The sequence below is a fragment of the Oxyura jamaicensis genome, chromosome 2 (assembly GCF_011077185.1).
Source record: "Oxyura jamaicensis isolate SHBP4307 breed ruddy duck chromosome 2, BPBGC_Ojam_1.0, whole genome shotgun sequence".
NCBI classification, from domain to species: Eukaryota; Metazoa; Chordata; class Aves; order Anseriformes; family Anatidae; genus Oxyura; species Oxyura jamaicensis.
The window spans coordinates 107059163-107084011 of record NC_048894.1 but is presented as its reverse complement, the minus strand read 5'-3'; the positions used below and the strand labels follow the sequence as shown (position 1 = coordinate 107084011).

At 39.2% G+C, this 24849-nt stretch overlaps 1 protein-coding gene across 23 annotated transcripts in view; it reads left to right on the top strand.

Annotated features, from left to right (window-relative positions):
• Positions 1 to 24849, top strand: part of EPB41L3 (erythrocyte membrane protein band 4.1 like 3) — a 96361-nt gene that overhangs the window by 65006 nt on the left and 6506 nt on the right. For 3 of the 23 annotated variants that reach the window (XM_035319009.1, XM_035319008.1, XM_035319010.1), the window contains exons 10-22: positions 1969 to 2066; positions 3294 to 3469; positions 6063 to 6283; positions 9681 to 10247; positions 14380 to 14433; positions 16381 to 16416; positions 16583 to 16648; positions 17134 to 17325; positions 20664 to 20738; positions 21156 to 21257; positions 21985 to 22698; positions 23227 to 23349; positions 23875 to 24270. In XM_035319009.1, the coding sequence (XP_035174900.1) occupies positions 1969 to 2066; positions 3294 to 3469; positions 6063 to 6283; positions 9681 to 10247; positions 14380 to 14433; positions 16381 to 16416; positions 16583 to 16648; positions 17134 to 17325; positions 20664 to 20738; positions 21156 to 21257; positions 21985 to 22698; positions 23227 to 23349; positions 23875 to 24270 (2820 nt within the window). The remainder of the gene's footprint in view (positions 1 to 1968; positions 2067 to 3293; positions 3470 to 6062; positions 6284 to 9680; positions 10248 to 14379; positions 14434 to 16380; positions 16417 to 16582; positions 16649 to 17133; positions 17326 to 20663; positions 20739 to 21155; positions 21258 to 21984; positions 22699 to 23226; positions 23350 to 23874; positions 24271 to 24849) is intronic. The other 20 variants (XM_035319012.1, XM_035319014.1, XM_035319013.1 and 17 more) reach the window with 20 other exon arrangements.

The following is a 24849-nucleotide window of genomic DNA, read 5'->3' as shown; positions in this document are numbered from 1 at the left end:
TGATTTTCTTAGGAAAGAGTAGGTAAATACTTTATTTAAAATACAGGTAAAATCTTCTTTGTTGTTTTTCTGTTTACATCCATGAACTAATGTAAACAGTAAATATGGTCATCTGCATGCAAAAAAGCTAATCCATGTTATGAATATTTGGGGCATTTAAGTAACATATTGCTTATCCATGGAGTGCTCGTCATCCACCTCCATGTTGTATGTTAAATTAGTGTCTATTCATCTTGCATAGTAAGATGCAAACAGGCTATACCAAAGTTTATAAGCATATCAGACTAGTAAATATGGGGTCTAAGTCGAAATCTGGAGACTCATAAAAATGGAGTACAGCACCCATCATTCAGCATTTTTGGTAGCTACATGCATTAAGCCTTCCAGGCCCATAGGAGCTCATGTTCTAACACGAAAGAAGGTGATGTGAAATCTCGTACAGTGAGTGCCCTCTCGTGGCTCAGCCGCATGCATAGCAAATACACCGCTGGTAAAGTGTGTCCGTCTACCTCATGTGGCGAGCATGCATTAACACAGAAATAAGATGATAAATCTTAGCAAAAATCCCAGGAAGAGTTCAAGATCATCATAAACAAAAGTGTCTCCATTTGAACTGTTGGCTTAGTAATCGGACTATGATGGATTAAAAATCCATATATATCCATTTTAGAGGTTGGAGCTATATAGCAGGACAGAAATCACCTGGCATTTCTCCCTTAATGCAATATGGCAGTTGGAAGTCCTGAGGCAATGTCTCCAGCACTGGCTTCTTAAGTGACCTGAGAAATCTACTGGGAGCAGAAGCCCCAGCCAGCATCGGGGCTTGAGCAGTTGCAGAGTTGTAAACCAAAATCCACAAACCCACATCCTCTGCCTCACAGCAGACAGTCTTAGTTACCAACTTTCCAGTTGTTAATTTAATTTAAAAGACAAAAAACAAAACGAATAGCCACTGATGTTCCCAATGCCTGCACTCCAGCTCTCCACCATTGATTTCGTACTGAGCTCTGCTGGTCTTGGTATGTAGCTTCCTGTGACCAGGTCATGGTTACTTCTGCAAAATGATCAATGCAGTCCATTTCAAATCACATTCGATGATAATGTGATTCACCATCCCATGTGTTGCTTCTATCATCTTTATCGTTTTGCTGTTTCCTGCCATGTTTCTCTCTGTCAGTTCCCCGTAGAGATCCAGGCTTCCTTACAAGTGCCCTTCTGCCTACCTTTCCCCGCTCACAGCAACACTATTTCACCTACTCAGCTATCTGCATGTAGCCATCAACATGTTAAGCGGTTGTAGCTGTCACAGCTTTTGCATCTGGAATTTAAATCTGCAGCACAACCCAGAGAGGTCACTTAGTGTCCCCAGCCAACTCTTTCAATTACCTGTTCTTTTTCTCGTCCTTCCCAGGAGCTAAATTAGCTTAAAATACCATGTTTTGCTAACTCTAGTTCTTTCACTGTAATTCTCCTTAATATAGGGCTGTGTGAGACCAGACGAGTCTCAGGAGACTATTGCTCCCCTCCAGGCTATTATCAGGCTTCGCACTGCTTTTTAAACTGGTGAAGTTAAAACAACAGGGTTAAAACACTGAAATATTTTTACAGTTTGTTGTTGTTGTTGTTGTTGCTGTTGTTGTTGTTGTTGTTTTTACTTCCCTTGGAAATCTCCCAAGTCTTAACTGATGTCTTTAGTGCGTAAAACATCACTGTCAGCATCAAAAACCTCTTCCTCATTATCTAAGTTTTCCCCCAAAAAAGCAATTCATGAAAGCTGCCTTTGTTTACTGCTCACAGCTTCCTTCCCAGACAGTAGTCTGTGGAGTATGTATATATATGGTTATATACATGAGACTAAAAAGAGATGATATAGACAGAGAAAGTGAAGATTAACCTGTGTACCTGTGCATACTATCTAAATACAGATGCACGGCATCAAATGTGTACTTTTTCTTTTTTCCCACCTAGTTTGAGCAGTTTGAAAGCACTATTGGGTTCAAGTTGCCAAATCATCGTGCCGCAAAGCGCTTATGGAAAGTGTGTGTTGAGCACCATACATTTTTCAGGTATGTCGATTTCTTTTCCTAAAGGTGTGCCATAAAATGCAACAGAAAAAAAACAATCTTGTTGGCAGAGACAAAACCCTTCAAAGCAAATTGTCATTTAGATCAAGATGTGCCTCTGAGCAGACAAGGAAAGATTATTGCTCCTTACAAATGTGAAATGTTTCACCCAAATTTTTCATAGTATTTCAATTAGATACTGAATGTTTAAAATCACCATATGATTCTAATTAATTGTTTTGCTTTATCTATGCCATGATGTTATCGGTCACTATACTTAGAAAGCCATAGGACTCTTCTACACTTGTATACGTAGAACAACTTGTATGGAAAGTTACTGGGACATATGTGTTAATATATATATATTTGTATACTGGGGGATATATGTTAAAAAAAAAAAGAGAGACTTAATTACATATGAAAATACTTAATTACATATGAAAATACTTAATTACATATGAAAATACTAACAGTAAGCAGTGGTGTAATATTTAGTCAGATAGAATAAGCAATCCATAGTTGTAATTTTTATATTACTGAGGAATTTTGCAACTGTGCATAAGCAGCTATACTTTCAACATCTAAGAAAACCTGAGAAAAGTTTAGGACAGTGTAATAAATACATTAACCAGTTTATGCTGAGACAGTCAGCAAAAAGATTTTTAGCAATGAGAACCCAAAATATAAGGTTTTCAGTGGCATGAAAAGTGTCTCCAGTGATTCCCTCTCAAGATGCTTGGGAGGATTGAAGAATTTCTCTCCTTTCTTAAAATTTTTGGTTCAAATTGTCTGTCGATCCATATGAAACGTTATCTTATTATAACAAGATCTAAAACGAAATTGTTCATTATTGTGTGTTTCTGATTTTTCATGGAAAATCAATTTTTAGAGCATAAACTCCATAGCAGGAAAATGGAGCAAACATAGCACACTCTGTAGCCAAAATACAGTGAGTGGGAAGGATCTGACCTTAAAAAATATTTGCATCCCTGTGAATGGATATGGCCCTGCGGTCTTAGCACTTAGCATAGCACTTAGCATCACTTGACGTAGCTAAGCGATGTAGTGTTGTGTGTGGGGCTTTATTTGATCCCTTTCTCAGCACAGACCTGTGAGACAAAGGTCCCAAAGTGTAATGATCTGAAGCAGTGGTCTTCTCCCCTCTGCAGTAGCAGTAGGCTGATCTGTGGAGGAAGTGGAGTAATGCCTGTATGTCTTGGTGTGTTTTAGGCTCCTGCTACCTGAAGCACCTCCAAAGAAGTTCCTGACGCTGGGCTCCAAGTTTCGCTACAGCGGCAGGACACAGGCTCAGACGAGAAGAGCCAGCGCGCTCATAGACCGGCCCGCGCCTTACTTCGAGCGGTCTTCTAGTAAACGTTATACTATGTCCCGCAGCTTAGATGGGGGTAAGGTCCTCTTAATTGACTTTGTCAGAAGTTACAGTCACCGTGGTCACTGCTTTAATTTAGGTGTAAACCTCTTGTAATCTCATATCCCTTGAGCTTCTGCTGAGAGGAGAATGTGAGTACCTGCACGTTTGCTGCATACCGGGGACGGAGACTTTGTTAGTACAGCTGGCCCTTCTGCTCCTAATGACCTGTGCAGCATACAGCTTGTGTGAGAAGAGAGGCAGTACTTACACTTGTCTGCATAGCTGGACTTCGAAATTAGGTTCATGAGGCCTTGCAACAGGAATGTTCACCCGGGCAGTAGAGGGTAAAGCAGCAGGAAAGTGTCTCAGATGAAGCAGGATAGGCATCAGGTGGCCCTACAATGCTTTCTAGCTTTCAACAAGGCATCTTCTGTGTTGTCATGAAGCAATTTTTTAAATGACTGCCTGCAGTGGTTTTCAGGAGTCATTTCCAACTTGGGAAGCCAAGGAGCCCCAAAGAGATGAGCAGGAAAGCAAGTCCTTGCCCCATTACTTCTGCTTCCTTCCAGGAGGGAGAAAACGGATAAAGACCTGACTGAGGGGCATCAGGAAGGCAGCCCACTGGTTGCCATGAGCAGGATACAGATAAATAATGTCCTGAATTTACTGCTACTGCAGTTACAAAATGTTTGCCTGGAGGATGTTATTGGGAGCCCACTCTCCAGGGGCCTTATTCTTTGGCCTCACCCCTGCAGATCCCTTTCCAGCCTGTGAGAAGATCAAGGTACCCAAATCTGTTAGACTGGGCTTGCCCTCCAGAGCAAGTCTGGCTTCAATGCTTTGACAAGATTTACATGAATAATTGTTTGGGTTTTGTTTAATTTGGCTTTTTTTTCCCTATACAGTTTTTTTATTTAAGTATATGTTAAATCTCATAAATGAGTTATTTCCCTTCAGAAAATAATAACTCCTGCTTCTTGTTACCTAGTACCTCACTCTGATGAGTCCTAGCAGGCTTTGTATGTACATTACTATTAAGGGTGTAAGTTGGAAAGTAATGTGTGCAGGTTAACAATAAGTCCTCTCTCCTCCTCTCTTTCTCCATGGTTCATGGAAGTCAAGTTTTTGGTGCTCCTTAGATTGTACCAACATGGGATGCAGTCTCAGCTACTTCATCAGCTGTTATTGTTGTCAGATACTGAGTAAAAGTAGCTTGCAATTTATTTTTGTGGGAAAAAAATACTGAGACCAAATTTAGAATTGCTACAATATTAAAAAAAAAAAAAAAAAAAAAAGTGATAAGGTGATTTCTCCTACAGAATATCACCAATGAATTGCAATGAATATAGCTGATGGTGGGGAGGGGGAGAAGCCTTGATTTAACAGTACTAGTGACAAGCCTTCTTTTCTCCCCCTAAAGATGCTGCTTGTCATTAATTATTTTGGAATTCTCTAATTCTGATGTGCTTCTTGCTCGTTACCAAGCAACTGGTGACCTGATTGCTGTGCATGTGTCTCAAAGCAGAAATTACCCTTCTGCACTATTTTGTTTGTAACATCTAAACAAGATGTCTCCCTCTACTCGTTTTGCTTTATCCCGCCTCCTGAGCTCATACCCAAGAGGGAAGATATCTGAAAGCTTTTCTCGAGCATTTGTTAGACTCTGCAAGGTTTTTATTATGCTAATTTGCCTAAGTGCAAATGGGGAAGAGAGTTTTTTTTTTTTTTTTTTTTTTTTAATTAATGCTTATGATTTGTTCAATAATGTTGTTACTGTAACACAAACATTCCAGTAATGTTCTGCATCACGATTACGCTGTGATCTTGGCCCTGTGGTTTGCTACGCATGCAAGTCACTTTGCACATTTGAATAGGCCTGGTGAATTTGAATTCAGTTACACAGTAGTGAAGAGCAGGATCTAGGTATATATTAATATATTGTTTACATTCTATCTGTAAATTTACTATTTTTTTTAAAATCCTTCATATATATTTAAATTTGCTGAATTGTCAAGCATTTACATCCTAAAATATTCCTTCCAGAATTTTTTAGGACGATGAGCTCACTGAATTGACAGACTTTAATACCTGATAATAGAAAGATGACCTTTCTTGATTCTCAGATATTGTGTGTGTTACATCAGTATTGTCATTTCCTACAATACAGTGCATTACTTACCCTGCATTTGATCTGTATTGCTATATTCTGATAGATTTCAAAAAAAAAACAAAAACAAAAAAACACTCTTCCATCCCCTCGGCTGATGTCATAGCTGTTTTTCTGTATGTTTTCTGCCTGATATATATGGCAATGCATTATTTTTTCTCTGATGTTTTACTACAATAGCAATGGCTTGCTAACGTTTAACAACTGTGTAATGCACACATTAGCTACAGTAATGTGTGTATACACATCCATAATATGTGTTCATGCTTATAAAAGCTAAATGTTTTATTTCACGTAAACAGTTTATTTAAATGTATGCACGTGCTTCTGGTTTCCTGACACATGAAATAGTTGTGTTTTCAGCAATATCTGAATGTTTTACTAACCCAGCTTTTTAATTTTATGCAGCTTCTCAGCAAAAGCTATTTCAGACTTTCCCTCTTTAAATATTTGCTTTTAGCATCAGTCAATGAAAACCATGAAATATACATGAAGGATTCTGTGTCTGCTGCAGAGGTTGGTACTGGCCAGTACGCCACAACAAAGGGCATCTCTCAGACCAACTTGATAACCACTGTGACGCCAGAGAAAAAGGCAGAAGAAGAAAAAGATGATGAAGAGGGCAAAAAGAAAAGAGCAGAGGAAGTCACCCCAGTCTCGGCAATACGCCATGACACAAAGGTAGAGTTTTTATTTTTTTTTTGTTAAACTGATCTGCCTGGAGAGTGCTTGGAGCAGCACAGAATGATTAGGGAGGAAGAAGATACATAATGCAGTAAGAGGAACATAAAATGTACACACTTGTATGTACATGTATATACATGTCTTGAATCAAATTGTATATTTGTATAGTCTTTTTGCATGATGTTGTAAAAGCCAATTCCTGCCTTGGACTGCTTTTGGAAAAGTAAACATATTTATCAGTGTGTTTTTTACATGGCATTCAGGAGCTCTTTATGAAATATCCAGAAAATAGCCTAATGTTTTGCTCTTTTGGTCTTCAGTTGTATTTTGGCATTAGTATGGGCGTCAAGTTTTCTATTTCTTGACAGGGCAACAAAGTAGTTCTGTGTCATTGTACATAGCTCTGTGCTTTAAACTATTGTATTTTTCTCATTTCATTCTCATAGCAGTATGTTTCTCTCCGTATATTTCAATGAGTATTTTTTTTTTTCCTTTTGGGTATGAATATACTATGATAAACATTTTTCTGGCTTACAAAAGCATTTACTTCCCTATTTTGAAATTTTCACTGAAGAAAACTGTTTTTGTTGATGATTCTCTACTCAGTTGTTAAATTTGATTTGTGAGTCACCAAAACCAATCCCACCACCACCACATGTATATAAAACACACAGCTGTGGATTACATCTACTGAGATGTTAAAAAGTAAATCAGAGGGACAAAGAAGATGCTCTATTTCGGAGATAGATAATGAAGAGAAATAAGGTAGAATCAGAAAAGACTGAGTGTAAAATGTCGTCTGTTTCTTATACACTGAAGAGAAGAAAACAATATGAAATATTGAATCTGGGATAGCATTCAAAATGTGTTGTATGGAACGTATTTGCTAAATGTGCAAGATTTATTCTCTTCATGTATGAGGAAAAAACTTTATGTATACATTTATACCCACAAAACTGTTTATGAATGCAAATCTGAGAGCCTAGGCTTATCAGATAACAAGGTACATATAATGAGCTAAGGGTACAGATCCTCAAATAAAAAGCTGCAATTAAGGTACAAAAATCAGAAACAAACCGAATTACTGAAACTGCAGATGAGGAAATACTTTCTTTTGAAACTGTGGGCTGCAATTGTGCTATTAAAAAAATAATCTTTGTAATATTCTTTGACTAGGGTCTCCTTGAAACTCCATTAGTTTCTGCATGGAGAAACATGGATGAAAATCAAACGTGCAGAAAAACTCCAATAGAAACTAATTCCATTCCAATTAATTTAGGTCAATGGAGAGGTTCAGCTGTATTTCAAAGATCATATGTTCCTTATTGATGGCTAGAAATAAGACTATTTTTAGGAAAACACTTTTCCTAAAATGGTACTTAAACACGCACAAATGGATGAATTTTAACCCCCAAGAGGTGCGTTCTGTTTAAAACACCTGCTAACAGAACTTCAGACCTGTAAGCATATAGAGATCTTAGTCCTGCTTCCACTGGACCTGCCAACAGTTTGTTATTTATTATAAAGAGAATAGGATCTCAAGAAACACAAGCCAAGTTTGCAATCACATTTCTGTTTAAAGATATATGTGTAGGTTTGCAGATTTTCCACTAAGACATTTTTTTCTTTGTTTTATCCATATGTGTTTAAGCACCAGAAGTTATTCTAAATATTAATGCTGCAAAACTGTCCATAAATGAATAGTCTGCATTAGCAAAGAAAAAAATTACTTTTTTGCCTTTACAACATAAAGAGAAGTTCTATGTATTTAGCTCACGTAAAGTCCTATGGGTCCATTAGCATTACATTTTGGCTTGCATTTACTGCCTTAAGCTCACAAAGAAGGTGTTTGTTGAAGTTAGACTTGGTTTTGATTGCTTAATTCTGGAATGCAAAATGCCTGAACTGACAGATATATATATATATATATTTTTTTTTTAACCTGTTCCCATTAAAGAAAAGATAGAAGCAAAATATTAGGGGGAGGGGAATGAACTCCTCCATGTAAATATTGGGCTGAAATCCCATTCCTGCTGTTAGTATAACTGGTAGAGATTAGGCTTAGTAGGTATCATTGATGCCACCTGTGTATAAAACTCTGATCCAGCTTGTTGGCTCAGATTTTGCACTGTCTTGTGCAGACAAAAGCAGTTTTGGCTTTGAAGTCATTTTGCTCCTGGGAGCTTGGAGTGTGAGTGCAATTGAAATGCCTTTTATAAGCTCCTCAGGAAGATGAGCAGTGGAGGAACTCAGGTACTTACGGTTTGGTCAAAGAGCCAGTTTGTCACTTTACCTAAGTGCACCTCCTTGACTTTGGCCAAAATGCCTAATACCCATCAGCATTGTGACAAATCTATGGTAGGGAGTTATTTTGGTGGCAACTGTTGGCTTTTTTTGTGTCTAAAGATTGTTTGTGGCTGCCTGCTAGGGAGTTTGTTATATGTCAGCGAGAAGCGAGTACCCTTCTTCTGAGTTACATCCCTGCTTATACTTTTTTTTTTTTTTTTGTCCTTGTATTATCTTAAAGACCTGTTGAATGCCCTAGAAATGGTGCATTAAAACAAAGCCTGCTTGTTGGTAGTTGATACTTTTTGCACTGTAGTAAAATTTGTAGCAAAAGCATTGGGTACTTTTTTGTCTTTTCCCTTGAGGTTAAGAGTCACTTTTTGACTTTTTTGATGCTTGGCCATGCATGGGGCCAGCGTGGTGGGGTGCGCAGAGTGAGGGCAGGGCTGGGCAATGGGCAGAGGTGGGCTGGGGAGCTGCTGCTTGGCTAGGTATCAACCTAATACGGTTTCTTCTGACCCCTGCCAAAACCAGAATGTGTTCTGATTAGTTCTAGCATTTTTTAAAAAAAATGTTGCAATGCAGGAATTTGGGCACACAGTTTAAAACCTTTGGGGTCTTAACAATTACTGCTGAGGTTCTCCAAGGCATCTGGTCCCAACTCTGTCTCCTCGTGACTTGAGTAAGGGCAGCATTACAAGCACTGTTGGTATTAGGAATACATTCCCGTTTCTTTGTTGCTATCCATGTACTTCACGTTTGAAAGCTCCTTAAGATCTCAAGCAAGTTGTGCAGAAAGTGGAAATTGGCAGCGCCTGCACCTCCACATATGGCCATGAAGATTTTTATTTAAGTCATGTACTGCAGATGACTAGACAAATGCTGAACTGAGAAGTTGCCTTTTGTAAGCTGTAACCATTATTCACTAATATGTGTGGTGTGCGTAATGGGAATATGCAACATTTAACTCAGTGAAAAGCTGTGGTGTTAAAGTACTGCTTATAATTATATATCTTATTTCTCATCACGGAAGAAAATTAACTAATGACAGTTTTCTTTTTGTCCTTTTGCTTTTGCGCCTTGTTTGCTGCTCTTTCTCTGTCACCAGCCACCTTTGCTTGGCACTGACTCACGCCACTCCTCGCCATCCTCGCAGCCTGGCCCCCATGCATCTTCAGCAAAGCTTCGCAGGAGATGCAAGGAGAGCACTCGAAAAAAGTCATTAGGTTGTGAGTCGCCTAAAGAGGGTGCTCCAAAGCACGGGGAGTCAGAGCCGGACTCCGACAGAAAAGGCAGAGTTTGCTCCGCTGAGCAAGACGTGGGTTTCGGCTATAAGCAAAAAGCCAGCAAAGGCGGGACTTTGTTTTCCTTCTCCTTGCAACTTCCCGAGTCATTCCCTTCTCTCCTGGATGACGACGGCTACCTGTCGCTCCCTAACCTCTCCGAAACCAACCTCCTGCCTGCCAGTGTGCAGCATTACCTTCCCATCCGCTCCCCTTCCCTCGTGCCTTGCTTCCTCTTCATTTTTTTCTTTCTGCTCTCTGCCTCTTTCTCAGTGCCATATGCCCTCACTCTCTCCTTTCCTCTGGCTATGTGCCTCTGCTACCTGGAGCCCAAGGCGGCCTCCTTGAGTGCCTCACTTGCCAATGACCTGAGTGACAGTTCAGAGGAAGAGGTGTGTACCTCGGCATCGAACACACTCTTTTTTGTGTTCAGTGCTTCAGTCCTAACCAGTGTTAGATTGCTGCAATAGTGGTCCTACTTTCAGAGCCTCATTTCTGTCTGTGCTGATATGTTAGAAGGGATGGGGTTTTTGGTTTGGGGTTGGTTTTGTTTGGTTGGTTGTTTTTTTTTCCCCTTTTTTTTCTTTTTCTTGTGTTGGGAGTGCAGCTTGGGGCCCAGGGTTAGGCACAACACTGTGTAAGTGGCTTGGTTCAAACTGTGTCAGCTGATGCAAAGTGACTTGCACTAAACAAATTGTCACCAATCAGCTCTGAAGTACGGTGTCTGACCCACCAAGATCTCTCCTTTTTCCTATCAGTTCATCCTAGGGCATGTTAGAATAGTCATCTAAATAGTGGAGAACAAGTACAATTTCATGCATGATTACATATGCATGTATATGTATATACATATACAAGTAGCTAGCCAATAATAATGAGCACCCTCACCAACTTAAGGGTGTTTGAAATTCAGTCAGGCTCAGCTTTTTGCAAAAGGACATCAACTGTATCACAAGCCCAGGAGAGGCTTTCTGGTCCAGCAGAACCTGCATCTGGATTTTAAGCCCTAATCCCATCTCTGCTGCTGATTAAATTGTTTTCCCACACTTAAATCCAATGTATCAGTGAGAGTTCAGACCGGGACAGCTGTTAACGGGAGCATGCCACGTGGGCCCTTTACCATTGTTAAATTAGCACTGCCAAGATCAACGCCTCAAGTTGCCAGGGTTATCACAGGCAGATGATAAACCAACAGCAGGAGAAGAAGAACCTATAGAGCTTCTGAGAGCTATGGACATAATAATATATCCAGAAGAAGAAAAGGAATCTGCTTGTTTAAGGAACAGAGTAACTGGTCTCTGTTTCTGCTGGTACCTTGTTATTCTTGGTTGACAGAATAAAATAATGAGTTCATTTTTTTCTCATTTTTTCCTTTTTTCTTTCATCCTCAAATGTACCAATACATTTTTGCTTTGTATGTAAAAACACGAGATCAGATACTTGCAGACCAGCTGGCCATTTGTAAAAGCTGTATGGGCCACTTGTCTATGCCATCGCACTATTGGTTTCAATAAATATCTTGTGCTTCTAAACATTTGTGAAATCTGCCGTTGCTGTTTTTGTAAGACTTGGTGCAGGATTTCATTTCCTTTTTATGGAAAGCCAAAAGTTACATCAATTTATCTTGTAAAAACATTGCCTTTAGATGCTTTTGGCTCCGTAATGCCTAACAAATAAGTAATAATATGTAATTTCTGATAAAAAGCATCCAAGATTTTGCTGTCTCATTTCATGTCCTTGTTTTGAGATAACATTTATGTCTCAATTTGCATTAGCTCTGCACTTGGATTAATCTAATAGCAATAGCAGCATTAATACAGTGCCAGCTCCAGAGGCAATAATGAGGCCGTGTTTATATAATGCATTTGTCTGCTCTTCTTTCAGAAATAAGCATTTCTTTTCATAGTAAAATTAGGAAGTATTGAGCATAAAAATGTACAAAATAGGCTTTTTAATGTAGCCTTTTCATGACGGTGATTACTCTGGCAGTGCTTTCTGGCAGACAACACAGACTTGTGCCTAATCCAGGGGGTATTTCTTGTTCAAAATATTGCATGAAAGTGAGTATGTTTTAAACTTGGGCATGTCTGCATTACATTGGCAAAACAAATCACAGCAATTACGACCACAAGCTACAGGATGTGCAGCCACATCATCTCAGGAGGTAGCTGCTTTTTCTTCCCTTCCTGCCCCTCGCCTGCCCACGAGCACAAGCAGCGGCTGCCTGCCATGCAGTGCACTGCAGCCCCTCTCTGATTTGAGCCCGACCTTTCTTACTCCCCGCTGCTGAGGGCACCTGCCTTGCTGAGCCTCGTAATTCGCTCTTCCCTGCTCTGCAACAGTCTTTATTTCCAGTAACCCAGTAATTCTGTCTTCTGCTCCACGGCTGTTGATTGGCTTGTTAGCAGACATGTATGTGACAATGAACCGAGTTTTATGCCTTATTTAGGACTTCACTGCTGTTACGGGGAAATAAATTTTTCCCCAAATGTGCTTCCAGCTCACCAAATACTGCACGTGGTGATGCAGAAGGCACTTACAAGAGCTACAGGCTGTATCTCATACCTTGTTGAGCTCCATCCTTCCTTGAACAGTGCATTTGGAGGGAGTCTGTGCAGTCAGAGACAGGATCTGTCCCTTTGATTTCATTAGTTTCTGCATTGGTACCCTGGTAGCTAGCATTGCTATTGACTTTTCACTAACATTCCCAACTTCAATTTCTTAAATGCACAGTATGTGCCAGACTCACATGACAGTGCCTTGAGACAAATCTTTTAATTCTTTTCAAATGCCTAGGTTTATTAATTCCTTTTTTTAAAAAAAAAAAATAGTAGTAACAATGCATAGTTGTTTTTTTTCATGTTGCCATACAGTTATTTATGTTTTAAAGATGTGAGCTTCTTTGCTAATAAAGAAACAATTTTCAGAGAAATGTTTTGTAACACTTTAGTGAAAGCAGCTTGACCAGATAGGTAGCCTATTTTGGCAGTACAGATTTATTTAAAAATAAAAGTGGTCTGTCTAGTGAGTGGTTATTACTTGAAAAATTGCATCTAACTTGCATTCGTGCACTTACCCAATAGTTCAAAATACCTGCTTATTCTTCTGCCTGTCATACAAGTAATACAAATTATATGAAGAAAGGAATGATAAAGAATAAAGCAGTGAAAACATCAAAAAAAAAAAAAAAGAATTGTTATGAACCATTGCAGTTGTCAGAAAATGATAGAAGATAGGAAATTTAAACTTAGACTGATCATCCGTGTCTTGCAGAAGGTTGCCTATTTCTCCTGTTTCATACTGATGTGATTTGAGGATGAGATATATTGTCCTGGCCTTAAATTGCCTGCTGGTGTTACTTTAGATTATCTAAGAACCACAGAAAATCACTAATCAAAACAAAAGCCTTCACTGACATTAAAACAACTTGTATGTGCCAATCTACTAGGGCATTAGGGAGCCCTTTCATTACTTAATAGTTTTCTGTAAGCTTGTATAACATCAAAAATTGTCATTTGGGCTGTCTTCTCAGCCTGCAGTAACCTACACTTGATTTTCTATTTACACCTCAACACTTGGGTTCTCCACTAAAATGTTATTCATGGTGTCAATGTGCTACCAGAGCAAAGCAGGAACAGACCAGTCTGTGCAATGCTGTGCTTTGTTTCCTTTTTATCACTTGTACCCAGTGAGTGTTGTGGGGGGGACGGAGTTATTTTTATTTTTCTCCTGCATTTGTCCATATTCTTAAATGGAATGAGAAGTATTTTGATTTTTTTTTGTTTTGTTTTTAATAACAGTTTTATTTTTTTTTACTATCGGTGACAATGTCAGGTACTCTTTATTGGAACCAAGTGGGATCTGAGCCCTACCTACCTTTACTCCATAGGCAGGCAGTAGGTGGGCTGAGGGTATGGTTATTTCTACTCCTTGGTAATGCAGACAGCCTCATAGTGTATAGATGTGGAGACAAGACACCTTCTGTACAAATGAGGGGCTGAAAGTCAGGTGACTGTTAAAGTAGCCTTTTTGTTTGTTTGTACTTAATTATCTTTTCCCCCTCCAAATAAAAAGTCAAGCAACCCATTAATCTATATTGGCTAAAACAAAAACTTGATAAATAATATTCTTTAAAAAAACATTATGGGAGGAAAAGTTTGTTTAGAAAATATCTTTTTTTTTTTTTCCTTTTTTTTCAAGCCACCTGGCTTTCTTAAAAATAAAATCTGCTACTCAAATAACACTTTTCCTGTTACATTTTGTTTGGCTTATAAATTTGTTACAGTAAAGCCATATACTGTGTACAGTACGCCTTGAGTCTTCCTCTGAGTCTGTTCTGTTTACTAATATAGCATTTTTATTTTGCTTCTTTGACTTGTGCGTGGTTTGAAAAGCAATGCTAATGCAGTTCACAGGGATGTTGAATTTAACAGTTCTCCATGTGGCCCACGTGTACTGATGAGATGGGTTTATTCTTTATTCCTGCCTTCCTCTTGGAACCTGGTTACTTGTCTAACAAAATAGACTGACAGTGAGCAGACGGATACCGCAGCTGATGGTGAGACCACTGCCACCGAGGTTTGTACAGTCCCCGGCACCCAGTTAGTGAAGGGGAGAGCCTTTTGCTTCATCTCTCCCCAACCCTACTGGGCATGAGTGCTTAAAATGCATGTCTCCTCTGCAGTGTAGGGTACCCCACTCTGTGCATGTCTGCGTGCGAGCGCGAGAGCTTCCCTTGGCGAGCGGAGTTTTCAGGGCACCCTTCAGATTCATCTTGTTTTGGTATTTTATCTGGAAGCTGCAAAGCTCATGCTGTCTTGTACAGATAGCAGGATGGTAGCAGCATTGCCCATGCAAACGCTACCTGCCTAGGCGGTAAGGCTGCTCAGGTCATGCCCTGCTTTTTTCTGTTTGTTACTTTGCTCTTATAATCTGCAGTCTGTTTGAGAGAGGGAGGCTGGGGAGGGAAGTAAAGCAGAGTTTTCAAGTTTTCTGGAAAAAAAAAAAAAAAAGGTATTTTCAGATTATAAATATTTTCAATGCGATTAATTTCACGTGTTGTCTTCAAAGATGTGTGTACCGCCAACAGCAGGGCAGGTATTGTCTTCAGGTGCGGAACATTAAAAAAAAAATATGAGTTTTTCTTTGTACTGATAAGCTTCATATCCAACAACATAGTATGTAGACTGTACAGGCAAATTCAACCGTGTGTGACTCCAGTGAAGTGTTTATAATGCTTTCATAATTAATATGGTTGCAGCTGCAAACATGAGCTGAATTTGGTCTGACATCTGGTAGAAGACAGAGCCTTACTGCAAACAGTACTGTAGGTTTTCAGTAAGATCTCATTAATGATTCAGACTGTTAAAATTATCATCAAGGAAGCGTTCTCTATATGATGCATCAGGACAATTCGGCCTTGGCTGTAAACAGAATAGACTTGAACTGAGTTATGAAGTAGTCAACAGATAAAGATCTTTCAGTGGGTCATTTCACTAATTAGAACTGCATGAAAAATTAACAATAAAATAGTGGCATAGGCATTATCAGAATCCACATGGAGTAACAACATAATGTCTGTAGAGGCTAGTCAGGACCACAAAATGCTTTGAAGTACCTTTTGCGCTCTATAGCTTCAGGCTGTGAGACATACAGAAAGTAAAACATAATCCTAAAACCATGACACTTTAACTGTTCAGATTATTTAGCAAAAATGCATGATAATTTCCATCTTTATTTTAGGGGAGAAGATTTTGCAAACCATTTTTCTTATGGACAACTGATTTTCAGAATGTTTGGTATACTTGCCATCTGAAAATTAAACCCTCAGAAAATGAGCTGCCTTGGCAGTCCATATTGTATTGCTTTTGAAAATTTGAGCTCAAGTGAATGTGATATGTGTCCAGTTCCAAAACCACGGCAGATTGATCCTGAAAGGAGATATACAGACTGAATTTGAAATACATTGATATAAATATGAAGTGGGACTGAGGTTAGGGAAATAGAATTTTTAGCAAATAAAATATGGTTTGTTTTGTAGAAAGTGTTGCACATTGTTCACCCTTGATGAGTTACACAAAACATTTCTCGTGGCTCAGGAGATGTCCTCGTATGTTTAAATTTTGGGATTATAGATTTCCAAAGATCTTGCTGTTGCCGTTTGGTCCTAAACCAGCAGTTATCTCAGCAAGAAGGTCCAACTGCTACTGCATAAATAGCTAGAGGATTTCTGAAAGTCGAGCGCACCTATGGTAATGGAAAATTAAATAATGGAAGTTAAAAAAATATAATGTAAAATTTTAAGGGAAATGTTGAATACTCCTGTGTTCAAAATTAACAAATTTGAAAAGTGGAGGCTCTGGTTTAGGAGAACTGCGCAGTTAGCTACTGTGTCTGCTCATTCTCCTTAAGCTCTTAAAGTAAAGCAAGTGTGATCTGAACCTAGTCCACTGACCAACTTTTCATAAAGTCTTCTGTTAATATGAATGGATAAGGTATTTTTTCAAATCTTTCTCATGCTGGCAGTCGGATCAAGAGGAAGACGGAGATCTAAAGGCACAGGTACAGAAACAAAAGGCCCAGTGTTACTGAAGTATTGATGTTGAAGGTGTTCATATCTCTCAGCATGCTATTGTCAGTTCTCTGTGAAGAAATGTGTAGAAACAGCATTTTGTATCCTTTCAATACTGTGTCCCTTACCTTTCCCTTTCTTTTTCACTTCTTTCAGAATAGTCTGATTAAGCGAATACAGGGTGAAAATGTGTATGTCAAACATAGTAATCTTATGTTAGAGGTTGGTATTGGTATATACCAGTGCATGTCGTACATGTGTGTTAGTTTTAGTGGTAAACTGTGAATCTGCACTATGATGCATGACCTGTGTATTCCCACCTGCTAATAAATTAAGTAGATTTTTTTTTTTTTCTCAGATTATGATGACTCCTCTAACTCGTACTATAAATATATATATATATATGTGTGCGCGTGTGTGTGTGTGCCTCCACGCGCATATGTATGTTTTAAGCCTCTTTACCAGGTGTAAATTAAAGTGATACAGATAAACTCTTTAAGAGTATTTTTATACCCACTTGTACAAGATATGCTATGCTGTTACCTTTCAAAATGCCACATTTTCACAGAGTGTTGTGTTAGTGCTGTGCTCCCCGGCTCCCTGAGATGTTACTTTCCTCTTTACTAACCGAGTTACGTGTTTTGGCTCTGAAATTTGGCCCGCTTAGGATGTATTACAAACTGCTCTATTCTTTTAAAACTATCTAGGACCTAGACAAAACCCAGGAAGATCTGATGAAACATCAGACCAATATAAGCGAGCTGAAACGAACCTTCTTGGAAACCTCCACAGAAACGGCTGTGTCTAATGAGTGGGAGAAGAGGCTTTCCACATCTCCCGTTCGGCTTGCAGCAAGGCAGGAGGAGGCTCCTATGATTGAACCACTAGTGCCTGAAGAGGTCAGCGCGATCTGAAAGGCTTCACGATGTATTTGTGTATTCACTTTTACTTACAGTAGCTCTCAGGAGATGTTAGAGGCCTCCCCATGTTTGCAGGTGCGCCCTTTTCTCAGGACACAGGCTCTAGCAGCAAAGGTACGAGGAAGAGCAGGTAGCTTATCTAAACATATATATATGTGTGTAGGTAGAGTGCAAAATTCACTGCAAGCCACCTGGCAGAATTGGGTCTCTCTGAGGGTGCAAACCACAGGCTTACTTACAGGTTCGTTGAGCTTGAGGAAGTCCAGCCATGCATGAAGAAAACATGATGGTGATTGAAGGGAAATTTAAATAATGGTGACTGCTTGGAAGCAGTGGTGTAGGAGCACGGATGGGGGTACAGTCCTGACAAGAAAATACAGAGAAAAAGGGCAGAACTCTGTCAGTCTTTGAAGGTGAAGAAGAAATGATGATGATAATTAGGCCTGCTTGGCCACTTCTGTAGGGTAGCTGATCTTGCTGCCATCTGCTGGATACCTATTGAAAACCCAGTGCAGATTGCTAAGCGTGCGCATTTTCATGCAGTGTGTATGCAGGAAAAAATCTTACCGTGCAGCCTGAAATGCTCACGAGAAACTTGCTGATTAAAAAGCTGTGTTTTATTTAGGTTGTGGGTAGATAATGAGATGTAGAGGTAATGATGTAACATTACGGTTGCCTTAAAATGTATAGGTGTTCAAAACAAGCAGAGAGTGTCTTAAGTCTAGTAGAGCAAACAGAAGCCTGCTTGTGTGGTATGCATGAAGATTAATTTTTATTCCATTGTGGCTATCTGGTTTCTGTTTCACAGGAATCATCTTTGTATTTACCACTTGCTTTTTAGGACCAGTAACTGCTCCTAAAATTCGCTTTTGACACCATTTCAATGATTTACTGTTGTAATGAACTCAGCAAGATTGGCTAGAAAGTATAATTCAAAAGAGTCTTCTGCTTTCCCACCTTAGAGGTTGGCACCGCAGACCTGTAACTCTCTGGGGAGGCATGCAGATAACATGTCAACTTCTCCTTCTTCCTGTTAGGGTAAGGGATGTTGCCAAGAAAAAGGCCCCTCTATTTCCACATTATATCCATCTATCCAGTGTCTGATAGAGGCATCTGACTTGCGTTAGAGTGGCCATCAGATTGTTCTAAAATACTGAAAAAGCTGACTCAGTGCCCAGGGCTTACCTTTTGGAGAGAGCACTAGTGTGATGGGAGTACTAATTTTACTCCTGCTGTCTTGTTCAGGAATCATAATAGATCCTACAAACGTGTTAGTAAGTTTGTCGTTTAAAATACAGGTTTTCTGTCTTAAAAGGAAGAATGTAATTATAATAAGCAGGATGCATCTAACATATTAAAGATGTGAGAAACTGTTGAAAAGGGAGTGGCTGGTTAGCTGAGCCTGAATCAGAGGAGTGTGGATGAAACAAACATAACCCCTGAGTTTGTTTCATGTCTTTATTATTATGCAAATTTAATAACAAAATGTTTATTAAAATGCACAGGCATGGCAAAACATTACAGTTATGTAGGCTTTACCCTGAGAAAAGACATCCTAACTTAACCATTCATTTGGAAAGGAAAAGGGCAAGAGATATCCCCATCTGGTAATTCTCTTACAGGATGAAAAGGACTTCCTCAAAAACAATGTCCAGTTGCTATATCTTACATGCATCTAAGTAAACTACAGCTGTCCCACAAAATCTCATTCAAATGAAGGTATTTCTGTGAAAAAATATGAGTGCATTTGAGCTACCAGAGCCTAACTCGGGTGATTTCTGGCACCACGCTGTAGGTAGCATCTGACCATTCCTTTTTTCTGTGTTCAGTGAGATGGCTTCACTTTGCATGTCCTTCTTTAAGCCATGCAAAGTCAAAATCAGCACCATGGCATCTACAAAGAAATGCACAGGTGGTCAGAATTCAGAGCACTTAGACCCACAGTAGCTCAACATAGTCAAGGAAGCTACATGTTTATTTCAGAATAGCCTCTTTAAAAGTGTATTCAAAGCTGTTACAACTAGTTCTTAAGATTAATATAATAAAACAAGAACAGAGAGGAAAATGCGCCTTTCAAAGTGTGTACTTTGAGTGTTTGGCATGTTTGTGTTTGGTCAGACTGACTTTAAGCCTGCCTGGTCACCAATTGGTTTCTCACAATAGTAGGAGAAATTCTTTGGTTTTATTTAGTTATGAGAAATTGTTTTAAATGTCTGCTATAATGGTGGTCAGATAGCTGCAGAACATGAAAGCCATCATATTAACAGATTCCTTGACAATGTTTAGTCTGGCCTCGATTGAATTAAACCAGCACTTTAGAAATTAAGAAGTTATGCCTCAGGTAGCTGAGTCATTTCTCCCTTTCCATCTCTAGTTTCTAGAAGTTCTGTATCTTTCTTTAAGTGTGAACCTTTCTTCCCAAGTACAGCGGGGTATATTAATTTAAAATGGTACCTTTTATGACGCCCTTGTATTACTTGCATTTACACGTCTAAAGTGTACACCAGGCTTTAAAGTGGATTGAAAGGGTTTGGCAAGAAACGTGCTTTGCTATGTGGGGGCTTATGTGCTCCAGCCAAATGAAGAAGATGGCCAGCCCAGAAGCAGGGAGAATGGCCAAGAGTGTCTGTCTGAGAAATACATATGCCCAGGCTTGAAAGGCTTAGGAAATTGAGCCTTACCGCCATTTTAAAGTTTCCCAGTTGTGAAGTTGCAGAGAAATTCTCAGTATTCTTACAGCATTGGGAAAGCACAGATGGGGTAAAGCTAAGGAGGAATTGTTGCTGTGTTGTATACAGCAAGGTAATACAGCAATGGTTAGCTTCCTGCATGTGGAAAAGATTCTGAGACCTCTTACACCTGTAAGGAGAAAGGGCAAGCCCAAATCTTTGCAGAGCACACCTTCTGTCTGCTTCACCAGAGAAAGCTGTAAACTCAGGAAAAAGATAAAGCCTGGCTAAGGTGGAGGGTCCTGTTCTTTGGCTGTTGATGGAAGCCACGTAAGTTGGCACCAGACACATTTAAGTGAATAACATAGGATGAAGTCAGGTGCGTCCACACCTGAGTATTACACAGTTTGCTATTTTTCCTGCTATACAAACTGTATGCTCATGTCCGCTTTGCATTCATCTAAATGCCCTTAAAAGGGAGAGACTGTTTGAAAACCTCTTTGGTGTGAAATTATTCTGTGTAATTCTGTTTCCTAAGTTACCATGCAATTAATAATTCATAGAGTAAAGAAGTCTGATAAACTATTGTATAGCATAGTGGACTACATGCCCTCCATTTACTAAAACCATTTATTCCCCTGATATTAGACCAAAGAAGAAAGAGAAAAATCAGAAAAACTCATATTTTTGCAGAAGGGAGGTACTACATTCCTTGAAATGCAGGTAAAAACAAATCATACTTTCTTGAAATATGGTCAGATAGGCTGGCAATGATTTATTATTGTATTATCTTTTTTGCTTGCCAAGCCACTTTTTTTTATTATTTTTTTTTTACTATTAATTTCATAAATTCCAGAGCCAGATGTAATCTGGGCCTAAAGTCTGAAGAATGAGGCCCCTCCAGAGCTTATGACTACCTAATAGAGATTGATTTCTCCACTAGTTACAAATTGACCTGCGTGGTGCTGTTTGTGGATATTGTTTGCAGTTGTGCATGCATTTCCAGCATAAGTCGCAATGAGAACGTTATGATTAATGGGGCACTTGTGTCATTAGAATGAATTTCCTATATACTGTCAAGTGAATTCAGATTATGCTGAGTGATGGTGAACTTTGTGTTCTTATTGGTTTTTCTATTAGCCAAGTGTGATAGAGAAGAAGCTGCAGGAAGGAGAGTCTGCTGGCACTTTGGTTACTTCTCATCAAATCATTATCCAGAAAAGTATCCCACCATCCCTAGAGGTTATTTTTAATTCATTCGATTTTTTAAAAAACACATTTGCTTAGTTAAATACAGAAGTTACGGTCTTGTGGTCAAATAAGTGGATGCTGACTGCACAGTCAAAGCAAATCACATAGCATATTTGCATAAGGAGAAAAAAGACGTTGCCTTAAGCTCAGTTCAATATCTTCAGTAGTATGAAGTTTTCTCTGTTGTGCTATTAAATTTAAATAATGCTGAAGGGGGTTGATGCTTTCTGACAAAAGCAAGGAAATTCAGTGCAGACTACAACTACATACAAATGCATACTATTCTAAAACGTCATCAAAAGTGTGTTTGTGACAACTGGGGAACAGTTGATTGGGCTTATTTGCTCTATTTTTGTAACTTGTTTTCAACTGTAGTATTATGAACCGTTGTGATATATGGTTTTTAACCTCAGGATGGTTCCAATCACCATTTTACTTTGCTTCAAGTTACTGCAGACATAGTGTAGCAAAAGTAATTTTTTTGTGTCTGCATTATATGGGCCTCTATGGGGAGGAAACCTACAAAGGAAATCATACTTTGCCTAAGGTGATATTGTTTATTGGTTTGATAACTGCTGTAAGAAGTTCAGTGGTAAAAGTTATTATATGCTTTCAGAAGAGGCAGCATTGATTTCTTAAAAGACTTCATACTTTAGTGCTTCTGAAGCACAGATAAACCTTCAGATATTCTAATTTAGCTTTTGTATCTCAAATATAGGGCACTGAGGATTGGGTTATTATAGACAAAATGCCCTCTGAGGTAGTTGATGGTGAATCGAAAAAAAATGTGACATACAAAGTAGTGACTGTGAGCAGTAAAGCTGGCATTCCACCTGAGCTATTAAAATCCAGTACCATTCTGATGCAGAGCTTTGAGGACTTGGAAAGTGAAATACAATCCAAAGAGGAGAATAAGCAGAAAATGTTCACCCTAGGAAAGTCCTATGATACCATGTCCGGGAAAATTGTAACCATGACAAGTAAAGCTAAAGAGGGAGAGAAAACAGTACAGCCTTCTGTAGAAGTTTTGCAAAAAATGGAAAGGGAAGTGCAAGAATCTGTGAAAATCGTTCCAGTAGTGGCTGAGTATGGGATCGTAGAGCATGCCACTGATGAGAAAGCCAGGAGGGGATCCGACGTGCAGAGCACAAAAAGAAAGCTGTCCGACTCCCTGACACCTATAAAGGAAGCAGAATCTCAGTTGCAGAGTCCTGAAGAGGAGAGTTTGAAAAAGACACCAAAGATGGATCAGGATTTGCAGTTACATGGTACACTGGGAAGCTTGCAGCTTGGCAAAACAGAAAAACACCTTGGCAGTGAAGCTGTAAAAGCAGGGGCGTTTACCCGGAAAGAGTGGAGATATTCCAGAGAACAACCATTTACCATTGCTACTGCTCACTATGTTACTGAGTCGTCTGCATCAAAAGTAGTGGTAACGAGTGGCTTTGACTTCACGCCACGGGTTTAAAGATTAAAGCATGACTTCTTTTAGGCAATACCTTCACACTACCCTACCTTTCAGTTCTGCTGCCTGGCTTTATGTTGACAGCAGCCAACCCAGCTTATTTATTTATTTTTTTTTTCCTCATAATTTAAATCTGTACCACGGTCTAAAGCAGGCATTATATAAGGCTTTCAACTTTTCTAGTTTATTTAAAGATCCATGTTACTGAAATGTGGTATTGCTGCTGTTGCTTGTTAACCAAAGGATAAAAAGGTTTGCTTGAACCAGCAAAATGCGAGAGCTAACAACTATGCTTTGTAACTATTGCTTACTACAGCCATTATGAATTTGCTCTAATTTATTTTCCCATTCTTATCCTGTTTCCAACCTCTGTGTACCCCTGCAACCTTCTCTTCCTTTCCTCTGTCTCTGGCTCCAGTTTTGTCAATTAATATGTCTGTGCATGTGGGTCTGCCTTTCTCCTGTGTATGACTCTCCATTTCTTTGTCTGTTTAGACTAAACAGTCCACTGGTGAAAAAACCTTGGATGGCTCAGATATCTTCAGTTTAATAGAGTCCGCCAGAAAACCAACAGAGTTCATAGGAGGGGTTACTTCTACTTCACATAGCTGGGCTCAGGTGGCCGTTTGATTCCATCTGTCAATGTTATAAATGCACACTGATGACTTTGGTTTTTCTTTTGTTTCCTGTTTTTATGCATAACTCAGAGCCTGTATAACTAACACATGGACTTGCTGTGCCTTTTCCTTTGTTACAATAGACCACAACAGAAACTTCACAAAAAGGAGAAAAAAAAAAAAAGTTTTTATTTTTGTTTTTGTTTTTCTTAATCTCATTTCACTTTATTTTGGTCATTTTACAGGGTGCTGTATTTTGCCTTTATAAACCTCGCACAAAACTACCAAGAAGAAAAACAAATTTCTCTTCACCTTTAAAAATTGTAATTCTTGCTTTATTTTTCATTTCTACTATGCTAATTAGGTCCTCAGAGTGAAAATCCATCAATGCGAGAGAAATAAATTGGCAAAATGTAATACCCCATTTTTATTTATGTTCACACTACATTAAGCTGAGGAGCTGCTCTAAGTACCATTGTCTGCTTCTGACATTGAGGTGGTTTTTTTTTTTGCTCTTTCCCTACAGAGAATAGACACAACGACATCTCAGGAGACAGCTTCCAGTGAAATGAAGCAAGCAGCTCAGCCACACCAGGATGCAGTGACGAAGGTTGTAGAGGAGACTGTGGTTATCGAGGAGAGACGTGGGATGAATGTGCATGCAAGTGGGGATCCTGCTAAAGTGGCTGGACTTGTGCTGGATGCCCAGGCTCAGGCAGCATCTGCGGCAGCTGCTAGCGCAGAAGGGAAGGAGGGCTCTGCTGTGACTGAGGGGGCTAAAGAGGAAAAAAGGGAGGAGGCTGATAAAGCTGTAACCAAACAGGAAGGCGTTGCTGCTGCTGCTACTTCTCACGAGCAAGCGGAGGAGCACGGTACAACAGTTCACGTTTCAGATTCCTTGGAAAGAAAACCTCATTTTGAGGTAACTCATTATTAAATCAGTTATTGCGCTGAGTTGTAAATGTATGCAGTAGTGGACTAAATCAATTCCTCTCATGGAAAGTAAAGAGTACAAGGCTTGTATGATTGTATCTTTACAGCAGGCAGTTTGTTTCTCCTCTTATTTCCTCCTTGCATGGCACCTGCAAGGCTTGTTGCTGGTTTCCATCCTTGGCAAAATGCCATGCATATTTTACCTAAAAGCGCTTTTCATGCTGCAGAGAAATACCTAATTTGGTGGCTTTTTATGCAATGGATAACAAGAATTCAGCTGGCATTTTCTTTGGGAAAGTCCATCAGGATTGGCAATCTTCACATGTCCTCAAAGACAGATTTTTTTTTTTCTGTGCTTGGTACAATTGTTAAATTATTGTACTATGTCTCAAGCAATGCAGGCTTCTTATGTTAGCCCTATTTGCAGAATTTCAAGAATTATTGTGCAGAAGGGAAAAAAAAGCTTTTTTGTTTGTTTGTTTTTGTTTGTGTTTTTGTTTTGTTTGTGTTTTTGTTTTAGTTTTTTTTCTTTCTTTCTTTCTTTCTTTCTTTCTTTCTTTCTTTCTTT